Source organism: Archocentrus centrarchus, chromosome 16 (assembly GCF_007364275.1).
Source record: "Archocentrus centrarchus isolate MPI-CPG fArcCen1 chromosome 16, fArcCen1, whole genome shotgun sequence".
Classification (NCBI taxonomy): Eukaryota; Metazoa; Chordata; class Actinopteri; order Cichliformes; family Cichlidae; genus Archocentrus; species Archocentrus centrarchus.
Genome location: NC_044361.1, coordinates 26927709 through 26948100, shown reverse-complemented (window position 1 = coordinate 26948100; position 20392 = coordinate 26927709). Strand labels below are relative to the sequence as shown.

General features: G+C 39.9%; 1 protein-coding gene across 4 annotated transcripts; it reads right to left on the bottom strand.

The window, feature by feature from the left end:
* Positions 1–246: 246 nt before the first annotated feature.
* On the bottom strand, positions 247–19714 carry pex5 (peroxisomal biogenesis factor 5). Of its 4 annotated transcripts, XM_030749553.1 has the most exons (17): positions 19506–19714; positions 15876–16032; positions 13010–13048; positions 12732–12849; positions 12488–12634; positions 11867–11951; positions 11483–11573; positions 11088–11210; positions 8094–8207; positions 7616–7699; positions 7217–7336; positions 6879–7022; positions 6603–6673; positions 3933–4154; positions 3689–3854; positions 3441–3598; positions 247–1870 (listed from the first exon to the last, which is right to left on the bottom strand). In XM_030749553.1, the coding sequence occupies exons 2-17, from the start codon at positions 15987–15989 to the stop codon at positions 1624–1626; spliced, it is 2043 nt and encodes a 680-aa protein (XP_030605413.1). In that variant the 5' UTR covers positions 15990–16032; positions 19506–19714; the 3' UTR covers positions 247–1623. The 4 variants fall into 4 exon arrangements, with proteins under 4 accessions (XP_030605413.1, XP_030605414.1, XP_030605415.1 ...); XM_030749554.1 differs by lacking the exon at positions 8094–8207; XM_030749555.1 differs by lacking the exon at positions 11088–11210.
* Between the last annotated feature and the right edge of the window lie 678 nt (positions 19715–20392).

The window sequence follows — 20392 nt, the reverse complement described above, 5'->3', positions numbered from 1 at the left end:
AAATAATATTCCTTCTTACTGAGCAAACTTAAAGCATGATAGGCAAATGCGGTGCCCTCCTGATTCCCACTTTTTTTTTTAGAGCTGACAAGTTGATGAAGCCATCTTGGTCTGTAATATACAAATGTAATTCATCCTAAACATTAACTCTACACATTAGTTGATGGCTCCATAAAACACACCTATAGACCAACTTGAAGAGGTAAATTTAAATAAAGAGTCCAAAAATGAATAATCAACAACATGTCTGGAATCAAAGCTTTTATTGCTGAATATTATATTAAACATTGTTGTCAGGATATAAGTAGCCTGAAAACAATTATAGTGCATCAACTATTTTACAATACAGAGCATGGCAGAGAGCATTATTTTACAATGAAGCAAGTAGTTTTACAGGAGCAATATGAAAAAGAGCACTAAGCCCAGAAAAAGCCACTCTCAGTGACATCGTTAAAGTCCCCCACCAGACCCACGCAGTCTCAGACACACTCATAACAGTCCCGCTGGTTATCAGTTCATTATTCTGGCATGATAACGATTACTAAAAAATTAAATAAAGTATAACAAAAAGAGCGATAGCACTTATGACTTGTGTTTCTACTCTGAAATGGCATAACCTGTAACCCTTCTGTCTTCTGAGCACCCTGGATAATAAGCAGCACTCTTTAATGTCAGAGATCTTGTACCTTTAGTCTACATAACCGCAGATAATACACACATCTGATTACTGTTGTGTTGTTCCTCCATCAGGGCTATCACTGATCAATCACACTGTTGCGACCAGGAATAACTACAGATCTGGAGGTAGAGCAGGTTGTCTACAAATCAGAAGGTCTGATTGGGCCTCCGCACATCCAGTCCTTCATATGATGAGCATTTAAAAAGGCATGTGAATGGGTGAACAGGGTTTGTAGTGTAAAAAGCTCTTTGAGAATTAAACAGTACTACACACTGTATGCAGACCACAAACTTCAGTCTGCTGGGTGAAAATCTTATGTTTCACCCACTCGTGAACCATAGCATTGTCCCTACCCACACAGACTCATGTACTACTGCTTCCCAAGTTGCTAAGGTAATACAACAATGTGATTGTCCAGTTGCAATGATGGTCCTGAAGCTAAATTAATAAGAGACTGTAGGAACAACACCAACACAGTAATATCAGATAAACTCAGATGACTTGTAGCCTGGGAGAGCACTGAGTGTCATTACACAAACTGATACAACATGATGCTGGACAGTGAACACATTAGGAATTGAATCACACTTATACTTGTTTACCTTCTTCTTTGAGAAAAATCTTCAAGTTAAAAATCATTCAGCCTGGTTCTCTTGATCAACAAAGGAGGAAATCCAGTGACTGCTGAATGTGTGAAACAGTTCATGACTGGATTACTCCCAACTGCTTCTCTACAGGTGAAGCTTGATACTGCAATACTTTTAAACGCATCCACATGATGATGAGCACTTCGTCACAGTGTCTTCCTCGTTCATTTCCTTTTAACCATTAGCTTGTACCATGTGCAGTTCCTCCCTCCATTCAGTCAGCTTCATTCAGTCACCCAGACATTCACCTCCCAGCAAAAAACATTCACACTCAATAAACCCTCCCCTGGCACGTCCTCATTCAGTCCCACCATCCACCTCTCTCTGGCAGAAATGAGCCATCAAGGTGTCCAAGTCTCGCCGGTCCGCCGCAGCATACAGAGAGCTCTCTCCCATCATGCTGAGAGCCATGCGCAGGGTGGACCAGATATTGTCGGACATCATAGTGGCTGCAGCTCTTCCGGGCCCTCTTGGGGCTCTTGCTCCATCCTCTGCAGCCTGGCGCTGGAGAGATAAAGCTTCAAGGAAATGCTCCACTGCCTCTCTGTGGATTTATTTAAAAAAAAAAACAAAAAAAAAACGACAGGTTGGATTTATGCCTATGTCTGCAATGTGCTGATATCAACATGAACAGGCAATAGTAAAAAAAATAAACTTGTGTAAATTAAGTACATTTCATCAAATTAAAAAGGTGCATTTCTCATTGGTATACACTCACCAGCCAGTTTATTTAGGTATACCTATTCAACTGCTTGTTAATTTAAATAATAAGAATAATGAGCCAATCAAATTGGAGCAACTCAATGCATTTAAGCATATAGACATGGCCAAGATGGCCTGGTGAAATTCAAACTGAGTATCAGAATGAAGACAGGTCATTTAAGTGACTGAATGTGGCATGGTTGTTGGTGCCAGATGGTCCAGTCTGAGTATTTCAGAAACTGCTGCTCTGCTGGGATTTTCCCACACAACCATCTCTAGAGTTTACAGAAAATGGTAAACCTAAAAGCAAAAATATGGAGTGAGCAGTTCTCTGGGTGAAAATTTCTTATTGCCCCTTGTTGGAGATCAGCAGAAAATGGCCAGACTGCTTCAATCTGATAGGAAGGCAAAGGTAATGCAAAAAATAAATAAATAAATAAATAACCACCCATTTTAACTAAGCTATGCAGAAAAGCATCTCTGAAAATACAACATGTTGAACCTTGAAGTAGACGGGCTACAGCAGCAGAAGACCACACCGGCTAAGAACAGAATTTGTTTACAGAATTTGCTGTAAACAACATGACAACATGGATCCATCCTGCTCCGTATCAACAGTTCATGTTGGTGGTGGTGTAACAGTGTGGGGGACATATTCCTTGCACACTTTGGGCAAATCATCACAAACTGTTTTTTTTTAAACATTTAACATGAGTGCAGTGAGTTCACTGCACTCAAATGGCCTCCACAGTCATCAGATCTCAATCCAGTGCAGGGATGTGGTGGAACAGGAGATTCACGTCCCAGCCGACAAATCTACAGTAAATGTGTGATGCTGTCATGTCAATACGGATAAAAAAAAATCCCTGGGGAATATTTCCAAGCACCTTCCTGAATCTATGCCAAAAAAATATTAAGGCAGTCCTGAGGGTAAAAGAGTGTCCAACGGTGCTAGCAGGACACACATAATAAAATGGCTAGTGGGTATAATGACTATATGTAAACAGCAACACAAACTACTGAACACTGTCACCTTCATGAAGCTGGGTTTCTTGCACACCTGGTCTAGTATAGTATCTCTTCACTAGCTGTACCAATAAAGTGTTGACTAAGTGTATTTTACAAAACTGCCACCTAGTGGAAGGTAACAACATCTTTAAACATTTACATTTACAGCCTGTGCCATCATGTTAATTTCACATTACAAAAACTTGAAATTATGTATTACATTAAACTGTTGGACTAATTCCATATTCATCAGAAACACGTGTTCTGTTAAAAGAGCCACATTCATATAAACTTTGACACCATCTTATCATGAAAACCAGCATTTAATCTAAAGAATATTTTACTCCTTTACTTGCACTTTCTCTAACAAGATATGCATTAACAAAAAAGAACTATTTCCCCACCTATGTGCCCCTAAGTTTACACAGCTGATTCCCAAGTTATAGCGACTGCGGACGAAACCAGGCTGTAGTTCCAGAGCTCTCCTGTAGGCGGCCACTGCCTCCTCTGAACGGCTTCCATTGGCTAGTGTGGCGCCCAGCTTATTCCATAGCAGATAGTCCTTATGGGGACAGAAAAACAAAGGAAGAGCTCAGAAATAAAGCATATGATGTGAAGACATTCAGATATCTGCACTGGCTTCTTCACCAACCTGTGGAGTAACAGAGAGAGCAGCGCTGAAACAGTCCACCGCCTTGTCATACTCGCCACTGAGGTTGAAGAGGACGCCGAGACCGCACTGAAGCTGAGGGTCCACTTGGGTAGGGTCAAGGTTGGCTGCTCGCAGGAACATGGACTGGACGTCAGTAAACAAGGACCTGCTCGAGGGAAACGCCATAAGAAAAGAGCAAACAAAGAAATATTTTGCTACTCTTCCCAATGTGTGTGACACTCACTCTGGCAGTAGTGACCCGAACCTCTCCCTCTCCTTCTCTCTTTCTTTGAGGCCATCCTTCTGGCGTTCGCGCTCACTCTGCTCCCACACAGAGCAGTACTTTGGATTGTGCTTTAGCCAGTCACGAAGAGTCTCACAGGCTTGCCTGTGCAGCGACTCATTGGTGAAACTGACAGCCAGCGCCATGAGGGCAGTCAGGTTGTCGTTCTTCAGCTCTATACACCTAAGGGAAGAAAAGTGGTAACGAAAAGAAGTTAGACATAACTCACAGGTTAAAAATATTTTTAATCACAGCCTTTGTGATTTTCATTTGGTGGAAAACCAAATTTTTTTATATGCCAAAAATTATAATGAGACAGAAGGATGGGTTCCATGTCCAGGGTAATAAACTATTTCAAAATTTGTCACAGATATTCAAATTCAAAAATGGCACTAGACAAGCAGCTTGACTGAGATCATTCTGAAGCTATAATAGAAGTCCCACAAGTCATGTGCTTCATACGCCATATTTAACAAAGCATACAATTTCCAAAAGATGGCAAAAAAGAAAGCAAGTGACAATAAAACCATCCTTCAGAGGAATTATAATCACATCAGTAAACACAAATGCACTACAGCTATACACGCTCACACACTATTATTAGGTACCGTATTTTTAAGGTGCACTTAAAATCCTTAAATTTTCTCAAAAAAAAAAAAAAAAAAAAAATTCGGCGGTGCGCCTTATGTATGAATTTTTGTTGTTCTTACTGACCTTGAACCAATATTATGTGGTACACTGTGCTCAAAAATCTGTCAAAAGTGCGACTTTGGTAAGGGACGTTTAATAAATAACATTTTCCAGAGTATACAAAGCTTAAGACGGGAGGAGGGGGGGTAACACCCAGCGTACGCTTTTCAAATAGTTCAGCACTGCCATCTGACTGCCGATGGCCGAGGCATCTCCACCACTGCACCGTCTGCAGTGATATGGCCTCCAGTCTGGCAGATCAGTTCAAAGGCCTCATTGAATTCTCTAAAATAGTCCATCATCAATTCACAAAATGACTCTACTGACAGTATTAGACAGGAACAAGCTGTGAGTGCGGCGCAGCAGGTGTGGAAAGCAGCCAAAGCCGCCGGAGATAAATTCAACAAGAAGTGGAAGCATTGTTCCAAAAATAGAAACCGTACGCAGTAAACCGCAGAAAACTATGATGGATTTGGCCTGTTTTCATCTATGCTGGCCTGTATATTTGTGCGTAATCTGGCGATCGGTCTTGTGCGAAATTCTGTTCCCCTGTGAAAATCTGTTCCCCCTGTGTCGGGAGCGCACAGCCAGAGAGGCGGATCAGACTGTGTTCACAGCGCTTCTGATCGATTTCTCGGTAAAACGACACTGTACAAGACTTGCTGCTAAATTTATTTGTACCCACGTTATGGAGGGGGAACAGAATATTTCGGATGGCTGAAATATTTGGTTCCCCCCGTGTAACTTTGGCAAAGAAAGAGCAAATGTTTTCAAATTCACAGGAGCTGTTGTCCTTGATGAGAGGAATAGACACTGTAAAAGACTTTTACCGAGAAATCGATCAGAAGCGCCGTGAACACAGTCTGATCCGCCTCTCTGGCTGCACGCTCCCGACACAGGGGGAACAGATTTTCACAGGGGAACAGAATTTCGCACAAGACTTGATGCTTGATGCCGAAATCGCCCAACTGTTCAACTCAGACACTGAAGATGATGAATTTGATGGATTTGTGGAAGATGAATGATTTAAAATGTGAGTATATTTTTCTGTATTTGTTACAACTGAACAATATTCTGAGTTATTGTAAATGAGTTGAATAAAGTTAGACTTACCTGACGCTTTTGTTTTGCTCTACATGTTTTATGATGTGCCTTATAACCCGGTGTGCCTTATGTATGAAAATAGACCTGTTCATTGATATTGCGCCTTATAATGCGGTGCGCCTTATGGTCTGCAAAATACGGTACACCTGTTCAACTACTCATTAACGCAAATATCAGTTCAGCCAATCAAATGGCAAAATCTCAATGCATTCAGGCATGTAGACATGGTCAAGATGACCTGCTGAAATTCAAACTGAACATCAGAATGAGGGAAAAAAAGGTGATTTAAGTGACCCTTGTTGACACCAGAGGTCAGAGGAGAATGGCCAGGCTGCTCTGAGCTAATAGGAAGGCAACAGTAACTAAAATAACCACAAAACTATGTAGAACAGCACTGTGAATGGACAACACATCAAATCTTAAAGCAGACAGGCAAGAACAGGAGAAGAAATTGTCTCAAACTTGCTTCTTGAATGTCACAATGCGTTCACTGCACTAAAATGGCCTCCACAGTCACCAGATTTTAATCCAATAAAGCACCTTTTGAGATGTGGTGGAACGGGAGAGTGACACCATGGATGTGCAGCCAACAAATACGCAGCAACTGTGTGATGCTAGCATATGGGCCAAAAGCTCTGAGGAACGTTTCCAGCACCTTGTTCAATCTACCACAAAGACTTAAGGCAGTTCTGAAGGGTCCGACCTGGTACTAGCAAGGTGTACCTATTAAAGCGACCAGTGAGTGTATGTTGCCTCTAGCTGCTATAAAATACAGCGTATTAATTTATCTCTTGATTACACATTTTAGACTGGCATTTTGCAATTCTGGCTTCTGACCTGCGGAGGGCGCTGATGGCAGCAAATTCTTGCTCATTCTCTGCCTGACAGGTTCCCAGATATTGCCAAGCCTGCAATATAATAAAAAAGAAAAAAAAAACCCAATATAATTTCAAGTGCCTTCTATTAGAAACAGGAGGAAAATATGTCTAAAACTACAAGTAGGGAGACTTGGTGGCCCACTTTTTCTTATATTAATTAATAAAAGCATGTTCAAAGGAAAAAAGAAAAATACACAAGAAATGCAAATGAGACCACAGGCTTTCAGAGTCTCACCAGCTGGTTGTCTGGTTCCTTCTGTACAGCACTTTCAAAAAACCGAACGGCACCAGGGATATCCCCTGCCTCCATCCGCTTCAATCCCTCCGACAAAGGGTCCGGGTGGGATAAGTAGGGGTTGTCTTCTTCAAACTGATAGCCCTGGCAAAGAAAACATGCAAACTGCTCAGAGCATTTCCTGTGCTTCATAGGGTTTATGAAAAGCAGGAACACACTATATACAATGTGCTTTTGGACAAGAATGAGAGCTATATGCACAAATATGTTGAAATCCTGAAACACAAAACAAAGAGCAGCTCTCAGCAGAAGCCTGCTCTGACCAGGTTGACAGATACCTTGTCGTAAGAAGTGCTGAGTAGCTGATCGAAGTCAGACAGCCAGGGATGGCTCTCTGCATCTCTCTTTGCCATCTCCTCCCACTCCTGCTGCAGCTTCTCCCAGAAATCCACATCACTCTGACAAAATGACAGACACACATCATCACTTCACAGTGTATTGGAAATAAATTTGACCTTTTTCAATAGAAAGACGCAGGTGAACTATTAATCCTGTTTGATGGGGGGACTAAGTTATTTTAAGTCAAGGGCATCTTCATGTCAATCGTTTAGGAAAGTTTCCTTTTTCAAAACCTCAACTCGAAGGACACTGTGTGCTTTAACCTCTACAATACTACTTAATATACAGGACTTGACTTTGGGTATGAGGTTTTGACTTGTCATAGATGCTCGCCTCACCTCCACTGCAGCTTTGGCTTGTTGAAAATCAGGTCCTGATGTGGCGAACTCATCTACCCAGGCTTCAGCCGACTCCTCTGACACCTGAATAACAATGAAGAGCAATGGCAGTGGTTGACAGGAATCTGTATGTGCTGGCTGAGAAAACTTATTAGAGGTGAGAACGGGGGCATTCAAAGAGGAAAAGAAAATAGAGAGGGAAGTGAATGTAAAGGAGTAAAAAAATGAAAGCAGGAAAAAACACAGAAGAACCATTTTTCTCCGACTCCCTCCTTAAATTTCTTCCTAATTAACTCCCAGTTATCTAGTAAAACAGTGAAAGCACTAAATAACAGCTAGATAAATTAGATTAATTCTGAGACTATCTGAATAGATGGGTAGGATCAAAGTCTTTAATACTGGTAGCAAAACTTATAAGTAACTACATCTGCAGCAAAAAACAAAATGTCTATAGCTGCCATGACCACAGAGGTCGTACCTGCCTGACGACTTTGGCCCACTGCTCTGCTTGATTAGCTTTTACTTTCTCAATCTTCTGATTCATCTCTGGGGGTTCCAGGGGAAGGCTCCCTCCCCCCGTCTCCATCAGGAACTACGGAGGGAGGGGTGGCAGCGGGGAATGGGACGATGTTTTGAGGAAGAGGAGGAGTTGGTGAGGAGGATTTTTTTTTTTTTTTTTTTTTTTTTTTTTTGGAGGGGTGGGAGTAGAAGGAGTAATTTGAAGTATTAGGAGGGGCAGATGAGTAACAGGTGTTAATTGAGAGAATGGCAAGCCGCTAATTCAAAGGCAGGTTAAAAAAAAAAAAAAAAACATTAAAAAAATGGGAAAAGCACATTTCAAAGTTAGAGGGCCATGGAATAGATGTAATCATAATGTATAAAAAACAGGGCTGAGAGCTACACATGCACAGCATAATGCAAAAGCCAAAAAATAAATATAAAAAAAAATAAATAAATAAAAACACCCTGTTGCCCTTTAGAGCTCCGCTGTCAAATGTAATTAAGGAAGGCAAAGTGATTGACGTTAATCAATGTACAGTATTATTGTGGAAAAAAATGTATATGCAATATTTTGTTGACGAGTCTTTGAAGAATAAGACAAATAAGGGAGACATAACAACTGGAGTTAAATATCAATGTACTGCTTATCTTCAAAACTTCAAAAATTTGGGAAAAAACTGAAAAAAAAAAATATTTCTGAATAATTTTGTAGAGCTTTGAATACTCATAAGAAGTTTGAAAAGGTAGACATCAATATCAGTATTTCTCAAATTTTGAAAATTCATTTAAAATTTTCAAATATAAAAAAAATGACCAAGGAGGAGCAAGTTTAACAAAAAGTATCTGGATGCCAGACGGCTCAGTATCGGATCAGCTCTGCTGACTGTCGTCTGTCGTTGACTTTGGAGCTAAAAAAGCAGATGTAAAGCAGAAAAAGCCAAACAGATATCTGCTCAAAATTTTGACTTAAAACATGGAGATTAAAGTTTAATTTGTACTACTGCGTTGAATCTGAGCCTGCAGCGTAGCATACACAAATGGCCACTACTGCTGCCAGCATGTCTATTTGTCCGTGGTATGTCTGCACTGCTCTGCAATTTTGCCACCAAAACACTAGCTGGCAGAATAGACAGTATAAAACATAACCATAACTTCTGCGTCAGAAAAATTAGGTCAATGTGCAAGTGTCTTAAACCTGCATTTTGAAGGCCACCAGAAGCCGACAGCTGTGGCTGCAAAAATACTTCCAGTCCTATAGTCAGCGCTCTATGGGAAAACGGCTTTCTGTCTCGACCTCTGTAAACACCTTCCTGTCAAGTTCATTGGCTTAATCATACTGAATTTAAAAAAAAAAAAAAAATATCGGTCATGCCATCTTTCAAAATGCTCACAAGCTCCCACCACTCCTCATCAAGCCTCCTTTTTTTGCAACAAAGATGGCAACACTCATCGAGGCTTCACAGTAGCCTAGTTCATCTTTTATACTGTCTGTGGTTGGCGATGAGGCTTCTCTCATCAAGTTGATCCTTTCCTCTTCCAGTCGATCCGAAAAAGGCAGCAGAAGTAGCTAGAGACGTTTACGATTCAATGACGGTAACGAACTGTCAAAACAGTGTTTGCAGGTTGTGTCAACGTGGCGTGTAGTTACATTTCTAGGGAGACACGTGTCATGTTACAGTGTAGGGTTTTACAAAGGTTTGCAGTGACAACATACCTAAAGTGTCGATTCAACGCAGGAGTATAAATGCCTTGTTACTCCAAATTCTGACTAAATTATGAGTAAAAATTAAAATTAGAAGGAAAAAAAAAAAAAAAAAAAAAAAAAAAAAAAAAACGTTGGCAGGAAACAAACCATCAATTACTACGTCCAAATTATGAGGTTAAAAAAAAAAAAAAAAAAAAAAAAGTATTTTTATATATATCAATTTTATTTGCTAAGGTTTAATAATTCTCATAACACTGCATTCAACATAAGGCATTCACTTGAGAGAATATTGTCTTGTTTTCTGAATTAATGAGATGTCTTAAAATCGACTGGTAATCAAACGTAGACCACAACTTTCACCCCGTAACAGCTGGGATAGCCCTCCACCACCAAACTGAATAAGCAGTTTAAAAAATAAAGGATGGATTGATGGACCTTAAAATCCCAAAAGAGCATCTTTTAATTTGAAAGCTTGATTTCATAAGCAATGATGCCCCACTGCTCACTTTAATGGCATTTTCTTCTAGTTTAGGCTGGAAACACTGGGAGATACTGGCATCTTTGTCTCTTGAGTCACCACTTAGCCAGCCTGAATGCATTTTAGATGCATCATCTCACATCCTGAAGCCATATTGGTTCAACTGATCCTGGAGATACATGAAATATCCAGTAGACAAACAGTCTGTAGCAGTATTATTGCTCAAGAAATAAAGCTTTCAAGTCAATAAAGGCTCTTTGGGGATTTTAAATCTCTCATTAATTCAGAAAAACAGAGCCTTTATTCTTTTTTTTTTGGTAAAGTGAATGGATTACGCCTCTGTACTTTCATATCTGTTGTCTTTTAAATTTAGAGAAAACTCAATTTGGCATCAGCTTTTTACTGCCTGAACTGATTGAATACAAAATCATGAAGTTGCACCTTCAGTAAAATCCAGAACAAAAGGAAAATTGAGTCAAGACGGGAAAACCCCAGAGCTTAGTTCTGCACATTAAAACCTAAATGCTCAAGAGGAGAAGCTGACAGTTATGAGAGCCCTCTCTCTGCAGAACTAATTCCATCTGCAACACTGCAGCCTGGAGACTCATATTACAGGCAGACTGGTGGCTGCTTCTGGTTACATTTGTGGAAAATTTTACACTGCATCAGATACTGGGGTGATGAGTCACAATGCATAGCCTATACTGGGCAAAAGTGAACCAATGCTCTACCCCAACATTCAGTGTTCAGTTGTAACCATCCTCCCCTCAGTGGGCTGAGAATCGTACCTGGTTGAGGTTGGAGGCCCAGTTCTGTGCATTCTCGGCCTGAGCTTTATCTGTGAGCTGTTTGTCTGTCTTGCTCTCCACTGTCACAGTGCCCTCGCCAATTTGCCTAATGAATCGCAGGAACTACATAACAACAAAAAACAAATTACACAAAAAGGCATTTACTATTACTTATTGAACAGTTTTACACTAATAGTGCTAGTTTCTTCCCAAACCAAGAACTTTCTTTCCATACTGAGACAACAACCAAGAAGAACCACAGAGTCATCTGTGTACCACACGCTACAGTCCCTATGATCTACTCTACAAAAGAGTTAAAGAAAAGTGAAAGGATATGGAGACAGATATGTAAAAAGAAATGATGTGATATGTTGCCACAAAGATATGCTGCTCACCTCTGTGTTTTGCAACTTGGGGTCATCAACCTTTGCGACAAGCTCATTGGCTGTCTGCCTCAGCTCATCTTCTGCTTGGTACTCTTTAGTCCTGTCAGATTAACAATAATTAAAAAAAAAATTTTTTTAAATGAGTATGCTACTGTAAAACTTGCACCAACAAAATGATTCACTAAGTGTTATTAGCTGAAAACTTGTCCAGTTTCTGCTTTTTTTGCACAGCATATGATATGTCAAGTTAAGGACAGAAGAAGTCATGTCCTTAAGAATTAGGAAAAAAACAATCCAGCGAAACTTGACACAGGACTTGAAAGATGAACTTGAAGAAATTACAAGAAAAAAAACAAAAAACACACACACACACTATCACTATCCCCTTCTCACCATTCATTTGCCTTGTCTCCAAGATCCCCCAGCCACAACTTCTCTTCAGACTGCTCCAGATACTCCTCTGCCCAGCGTCCAGGATCTAGAAAAGACAGGAATTAAAAAAAAAAAATAAAACAGGGGAAAGATATTGTAAAGAGATTGCAAAAATAACAAGCAGTTTTCACCCAAGCAATGCAGCCCTGAACCTTTGCAGACATGAGCTGTATGTGTCAAAGCAGTGTCTGATTCAGCTGGATCGGACATTAAACGGTTTATAATCACAATCTGTCTGTGCCCATGTGAGAAGAACGCAGGTAATCATTTGGTGAACTTGCAGAACCCTCAAACTTTATTAAAGAGTACAATTTTAAAGCAGATCATCTCCTACTGTGTGCTACATGTGTGAAAGGACAACCTTGGAAGAAGCTTGGATCAGATTCTGCTGACATTCTCCATAGTTCATGTATCAGAAAAGCTACATTATGAAGACCTCGTCCTACAGATATTCACTCAGATTTGAGTAAAAAATTGATGACATGAGACAGACTGATGATAACTGCAAAACCATGACTTGCACACTAAGCAAAGAACGCACAGAAAGAGTGAAGAAAAACAATGATAACAAACTCAATGTACCTGCTGCCTCGGCAATAAATTCTTTTGTCCAATCAGCATCTGCTGCATCACTGAGAGCGATGAGCCCCGGGGCAGAGGCAGAGTCAGAGCCTGAGAGGAACTCGTCCACCCAATCACCAGAGAGGGCCAGGGCTGCCACATCTGGAGCTATGACAAGGAAAAATACCAAAAAAAGTTTGTACAAATACTTCAACTTGAGCTGAAATAAATCTTTTAGACTGGCATTCTAAACAATGAAAGGTACCCCTCTGTGGAGCTTGTCTGTAGCTCTGCTGGTCAATCTGCTGCATTTCCTCCAACAGCTGACCCATATCAAATGTCTGCGGAGGGCGTGGGGGTTCCTGAAGGAACTCATTTACGAGCTGGAGCAAAAAACACAAATTTGATATCAAAATTAATGGTAAAGTAAAAGTTTAACAATTTTTAAAGAAAATGCTAAGAAAACCTAAATATCTTGAATTATACACTATAGGCTACAGTCTTAGAGCAAATCATTAAAATGTAAAGAAAATTAGCACTTACATCTTCATCAGTTGCAATTTCAATGGGAGTAGGGTGAATCTGAGAAAAAAAGAGGAAAAGAACACAGTTAATAAGTTAATATCTGTTATTTTGACTGTTTTGCACAAAAAAAATTAAATCAAGTGCCTCCATGGGTAAATGTCAGAAATGTATTAAGTTATTGCAAAAGCAACACTGGTGCTTTTGCTGTAACCTGGTAACAACTGCACATGAAACTCTTGACCTTTGCATTTAATATTAAAACATTATACCAAAGAAAGCTGTTCCATAACGAAGGTAACATGAAAATCATTTTAGAATTTGGCCAAATTAAAAGGATGTGCACCTGAATTAACAACCCTGGAATAGATTATATTAAATCTTGTGTATTGATAGAGTTTGTGTGCATTAATTTAAAAGTAAGAATGCACCAGTCTGATGACATATTGGTCTGCTCCTGACTCAAAAAGCTTGATCAGTTATTGGTAACAAGAGGGCTCTTCTTGATGCAATGTGATGCAGGAAAATGTTCTGTTTTGCTGATGTTGGACCCCACTTTGATACTACAAACATTTGTGAAAGAATGGGTCTCTCTCAGGAGCTCAGTGAATTCCAGCATAGTACTGCAACTCAGCCACAAAGTGGTAGGCCATGTAAAAAGTAAAATGACTTCCTGTTCCAACATGATTGCGCACAAGTGCACAAACCAAGGTCCATAAAGACATGTATGAGCAAGTTTGGTAAGGAAGAACTTGACTGCCCTGCAGAGTCCTGACCTCAACCTGACAGAACACCTTTGGGATGAATTCAAGGGGAGACTGTGAGTCAGGCCTTCTCGTCCAACATCAGTGTCTTACCTCAAAAGTGCGCTTCTCGTAGAATGGTCAGAAATTCCCATAAACCACACTGATGAGCGAATACTTTTGGGAATATGGTACATCTGTCTGAACAATCGTTTTCTGTGGCTGCTTCTAAGTTCAGGTCCTCTTCAGTTCCCTTGCCTACAGTGTGCCACAAGGATCTGTTTTGGGGTATGTATCGTTCCTGTTTTATCAGAACCATCTTCAGCACATTTTGAGCACTTTTAAGGACATTTCTTGCCACTTCTATGGCGATGACATTCAGCTGTATATCTCTTAAGTGCCAACACGTCTCTAAACCACAGACCTTACACAGGTGGTTAAGCTTCTATTAGATGTTGGATGGCAGACAATTTTCTCCAACTTAATGAAAAGAAAACAGAAGTTCTTGTTTGTGGCCCCCAGCAGAGTTGTGTCTAGGGTAATGGAAACTCTAGGTTCCCTTCCCACATTTACTAAATCTAGCAGGAACCTTGGTGTAACTTTTGACTGACCGTATTTTGGATGCTCACATTATTTCTCTGGTTTGCTTTTATCACTTAAGAAAATATTACCAAGTTGAGTTCCAATGTGTTACGCTCTGAACTAGAAATTGTTATTGTTCTCATTGTTATACTTGCATGTCACACCATTGCTAATTCAGCTGCACTGGCTCCCCAACAGCTTTAGAGTCCACTTTAAGATTCTGGTTTTAACTTTTAGAGCTCTGCATGGACAAATATGAAGAGGTTTTTGAGTTTATATGGCTGCTATTTTGGCCAGGTCTCTCTTGTTTGCGATCTCCCATTGAGATTGCGATCTCAATGGGACTTCCTGGTAAAATAAAAGGTGGTAATAATAATAATAATTATAAATACCAGCACAGATCAGTGAACTTTTACATCCATACATGCCTAGGAGGCTCCTGAGGTTATTAGATCAGGGCCTCCTGTATGTGCAGCAAGGCTGAGAATTAAAGGACCCAGAGCTTTTGCAGCAGTGGCCCCCAGACTCTGGAGCTCTCTCCCACTGTTGTTGAGATCTGTGAACTCAGTGATCTCTTTAAAAAGCAGCTAAGAACTCATATTTTTAAACTTATTTTGGGTAACTTTTTGTTTCGATGTTCTAGCATTTTTGTTGTGAATCACTTTGTGATTTTTATCTTAAAAGGTGCTAAATAAATAAAATTTTTACTTTAATTAATTTCTCTGTTGTTCTTGTGTTTACTTTGCCATGCATCGAGCAAACAAGGGCGCCTCATTAGCAGGAGAGGTAAAAGAGGAGGAAGCCAAGAGCTGCTAAAGGCATTTCACACCTGCTGCACCAACTACTTTTAATTGCATGTTTTTTTGTTGTTTTTTTTTTAACTTAACTAGAAACTGCTGTTACAACTGAAAACCTCAGACAAGCACATGCTTTGGCTTCTCTCTCACTTGTTATGTTTGGTCAAAGAGACGTTATGTAAAAATAAGCAGAAGGACAGCAGTTTGTTATACCACTTGCTGGAAAGCTTTTATTGCTCTTATAGTAACATGAAGTATTGCCATGAACTCAATTAATAATATTTGACATCCCGTCTCCTGTCAGCTCCATACAGGAAAAGGAGAAACCAGTTTGGCTGTGAAACACTGTGGTATGACGCAGCCTAACAGCTCACTCTGAGCTGAAATGAGACTAGTGCAAATAAAGCAGATGAATAATGCTGAGTTCTGGGTCTGCTGCCATATATTATTTCACTAATAAATACCATTCAATAAATTTATACTCCCGAATGTAATTCTTTGTCACATTTTATTTTACAAAGTTAGAAAAGAACAGTTTAAGTTGAGTGTGATGTTGCTGTAAGTGTAAAATGATGAATCCCAGTCTCTTCCTTGCAGATAAAGAACAGAGCTTATCAATTTAATGCTAGAACACAAAGCCAAAGTTTGTTAATAAAATAAAATCAATGAAGCCACTTAAAAATAACAAGGGCATTTTATAGTGACCCCAAACTTGCATGTGGCGCAGACTAAAGACCTCAGTCCCTGATGTCTCAAAGTACTCACTGGAGGTGCTGCGGTGCTCCGCCATGGCCCCCCTTCCTTGGTCATGTGACTGGTCAGCTTCATGAGCGGATTGGCTCCCCCACATTCTGCCTCCACCAACTCCCGCATCGCCATGGCAACACAAGGATGAGGCAAACCCAATCAGACCACCTGCAAACTAAGGAAAGGAGGAATAAATGAACCAGCCAGGTTCAGTCTGTGCTCAAGAAATGTAAGGCCATCCGAACAGTTATTTTTCCTTAGTTTAAAATTTTTGTTTTGAATTTAGCTTAGCTTTTACAAAGTTTCCAGAGTGGGTTTGCTTGTTTCAGTGTGACTGTTTATTTATTATGGTTAGTTGTATAAGTACAGAATATTGTACACATTCACACCTACATCCTATTTAAAGTCACCAATTAAGTAAACATGCATGTCTTTGGACTAGCTTTCTCAGGGGAGCCTGGATCCAGGACCTTCTTGGTGTGTTCACACTTAGGACCAATTTAGAATCACCAATTATACTGACAAGCACGTGTTTAGACTTTTTTTTTTTTTGGGGGGGGGGGGGGGGGGGGGGGGTGTTAGACTCTGGGCGGACAGGAGTACCTGGAGAAAATCCACGCAGACACAGGGAGAACACGCAAAAGAAAGTTCCCACTCGGCAGGTGGATTCTAACTCACCTTAATGCAAGACGACAGTACTAACCACTGCACCACTGTGCCTCCAGATTATAATTTTTAATGTATTATTTATTTCATTTCAATTAATTTTTTTTTTTTTAATTAGTTTTACTGTGAAAGCCCTTTAATGGACTATGTACAGTGAAGGGTCTCTTTGGAACAATTAAAAGTTAAAAGATGCTAATCCAGAAACATGCAGCATGAAGTTCAGATACTACTTAAATATAATAGTTAAGCCTTTCAGAAACTAAACCATTATTTTAAAGAAAAATGTAAGATGCAAGATATTCATTCCCATTCAACCTTGAAAGACATATATATTTTCTAATTTAGCACCAAAGAGTAATTTTTAGAAACATTTTAATGCAGCTAGTCCTTCGCATTGATTTGTGTCATCTCCATCACATCTAAAAAATAAATAAATTAAATTTCCTGACCTCTTTAACAGCTGACAGACCAAGTAAAATCTTCAGGCTGCTCAAATAGCCTCATGAAAAACACACAAATTCGAGCTCCATCTGCTGTTTTTCATTTCATCTTCTGGCTCTTAGTGAACCATTAATAATGAGAATTTGATGGCTCAGCAGGCACAGGCATCCACAGCATGTTTCACTTAACTCATCTGGTATGTTCAGAAGATTTTAGCTTTTAACAGTATTATATAGCAATTACAACAAGGATAAATAACATCAGTATCACTGTACAAAAACACTAATGATAGTACTATGTTATCATCTAATCCACTGAGAAATGCAGCTCATTTTGGTAAGTGAAAGAACAAATACACTTATACAAGTATACTTATGCAGTACTGCGCAAAAGTCTTGAGACATACTTCATTTCTTTATATTTTGCTAGGAAACTGTGAAATAGGTGCAGTGATCTATTGAAAAGTGCAAACATAACTAAATACTGTATATAAGGCAAAAACTGTTTGCCCAATCCTAATGAACCTGAAAGTAAATATTTGGCATGACCACCTATATTCTTTAGCACAGCCTGAACTCTCTTAGGCAGCTTTCCTGTAATTTCTTTAAGTAGTCTTCAGGAATAGTTCTCCCAGGATCTTAAAGGCCATTCAAAGCTCTTCTTTGGATGTTGGCTGCCATTTGTTCCATTCTCTGTCTGGATGATCCCACACTGCTTCAATACTGTTGAGGTCCAGGCTCTGGGGAGACCACTGAGTGTGTTCAATTGTGCATTTGTCTATCCAGGTATGCTTTTTGGGATCATTGTCATCCTGAAAAATGAAGCCACTGCCAATCAGATTCTTTCCAGATGGTATTGCATGCTGGATCAAAATGTGAGGGTACTTTTCTGAGTTCATAATTCCATCAATTTTGACAAGATCTCCAACACCACTGGCTAAACTGTAGCACCAAACCATGACAGAGCCACCATCGTGTTTACTCACTGTCGCACCCCTCTACTGAATTGGTCCATACATTTTGATCATTTGAACCAAAATTTTTTTAATTTGGATTCATCTCTTCATCAGACCTGCTACCACTCATTTTCACTCCAGTTCTTGTGTAATTTTGCATAGCTCAGCTTTTTCTCCCCATTTCCCTTCTTCAAGAAGGGCTTCTTGACTGCCACCCTTCCACTGAGACCATTTCTGATGAGGCTTCTGTGAACAGTAGATAGATCAGCTGAAGGGGCAGATGCATCTCAGGTCCTGTGTCAGGTCTTTGCTGGATTTTTTTCCTTTTTCTTAAGGACATAACTTTCAGATACTGTTCATCTGCTATAGATAGTTTTCAGACCTTCTACTTCTTTTGTCCTCCACTTGTCCAGCTTCCTCAGATTTTTTTCTAATACACTGCACAGCATGCTGAAATATGACATATTTTCTGGCTAACAGCTCTTTGAGAATAATTTTCTTTATTGTACAAATACAACATTTTATGGTCAGGTACAAGGACTGGGCTGAAAATGAGTGAAAAAGCCAATATCCAAAGAAAAACTTTGAAAGACCTTCAGAAAACCTAAAGAACTATTGCTCAACACATTTTTTTTTTTTAAATGGCAAGAAAGTCAGGCTCCTTAGAAGTAAAATATAAAGAAATGAAAGGAGGCTTGAGACTTTTGCACACCTCTGCATATCAAGTCTAAAATTAAAGATATATAAGCTGCAAATGCATCATTTTAATATAAAGCCACATTTTATACTGGTTCATCTGATGATCACTCACCTAAAGATTCTAAGCAGGATTTTTTTTTTTTTTTTTTAAATAGATAGATCCAAACTATCACACATGCTGTCCTACTCAACTTCCCTGACCTCCCTGAGGGGGAGGAACAGAAATTGAATTCCCTTTCTAATCACTGTACTCTAACCTAATGTGTGACCGTCCACCTAAAAGCACTTCAGCAAATATTACACAACACCTTACAGGCTGACTGTCGTTCTTACGGTCTAGGCTACTGCATTCCCACCACTTCAAATAGCTGCTGTATTGTGATTAGGCTCAAAGTAAGAGGATCAGACAGAGATATTAATACACACATTACAAAAGACAGGACATTATGACACCTGTTTATTTACTACATACCTATGAATACAATAAGAATATGGGACGGGTACGTTTGTCACACATATTCAACTATTTATAGGTAACTATTCAACTAAGCACACCTGAGCGCAATCCACAGCCTGCATTGTTACCTTTTTGGGAGCACTGACTAATAAAATAGAGCTGCTTGGAGCTAACTGCAGCTTCAAACACAGACAGTAATATTAGCTCGGTTAGCGTTACTCGAGTCTGTTATCTTTATGCAACCGGCGTGCTGTTCAGGAAACCTCAAGAGAAATCGAGGGCATTAACGACCGTCTGCACTTCAAAAATATCGGCTGTGACTAGCATTAGCTAACTGGCTAGCTGCAGTAGGGCCAGTGCGGAGATCATTCCCGTAGTGTGCACCCAGCGAAGAAGCGTGAACAGACGGGAAGCATAATGTTCGCCTTACCACCGACAGCTGCTGCTGCTGTAGCCGGACGACAGTCCCTCCCTCTGCGGTCTGTCTTCTCCTGTCCTGCTTTCACCAAATTTTCCAGTAACCGTCCGAAGCCAGCCGCTGAGTGCTACTAGCTTTTATTTACCTTCCTCCCCCATGACCCACAAAACCCTTCACCGATCGGCTGGATCGTGAACGTTACGCCGGTTACGTATTCTTCAACGGGTCTTACGCATGCGCAAGAAAGTGTTAGCGCTTTGTGGGCAAAAGTCAACGTAAAGACATGCGTGAGAACGAAGTGCAGTTGTCGGCTACAAAATATCTTTTTCAAGAAAACATTTAACTACTGTCACGTAAAAAAGTAGATCCGACAGTACTGTGCAAAAGTTTTGAGCCAGCACTCATGTATTTATATTTTGCTTCCATAGAGCCGAGTTAGTATTTTTATAGTGGTTTTGAGCTATACTTCTCCAGGCTTTCTGAAGGTCTTTTAAAGTTTTCCACTGATTTTCAGAGGAATGATTTTTCTTTGTTTGTTTAAGTAATAAACACTAACCTGTGAATGATTCAACCATTAAAAGCACATCAAACAGGTGCTGTGTTTACACATAACGGACAACTTGGCAAAGAACATGTTTTAAATTATATTTTTAGGCACTTTGTCACTAGCACCCTGTCCCAAAACACATCACTTTTTCCCATTTTTTAGTTGAATCGGAAAAATGTCAGAGAAAATGCAGTCCGACAGACATGAAACATTTTTTTCCAGCAACAAGGTGACTCCAAAAATCTATGAGCTGAAAACTTGGCATGTCTCAGCATGGTGTACAGTGCGCCCTTTGATGAGGATTTGAGGAAACTGGACAAAATGGAGGCCCAAAGTATTAAAAATAGTCTAC

Excerpts from the sequence above, each read along its gene's own strand:
- pex5 (XM_030749553.1), bottom strand. The coding sequence starts at position 15,989 with ATGGCGATGCGGGAGTTGGTGGAGGCAGAATGTGGGGGAGCCAATCCG. Across the intron at positions 11,574-11,866 it reads GGAGACAAGGCAAATGAATG|GACTAAAGAGTACCAAGCAG; the intron begins GTGAGAAGGGGA and ends TTAATCTGACAG. Across the intron at positions 1,871-3,440 it reads GTAAACTTAGGGGCACATAG|AGAGGCAGTGGAGCATTTCC; the intron begins GTGGGGAAATAG and ends ATAAATCCACAG.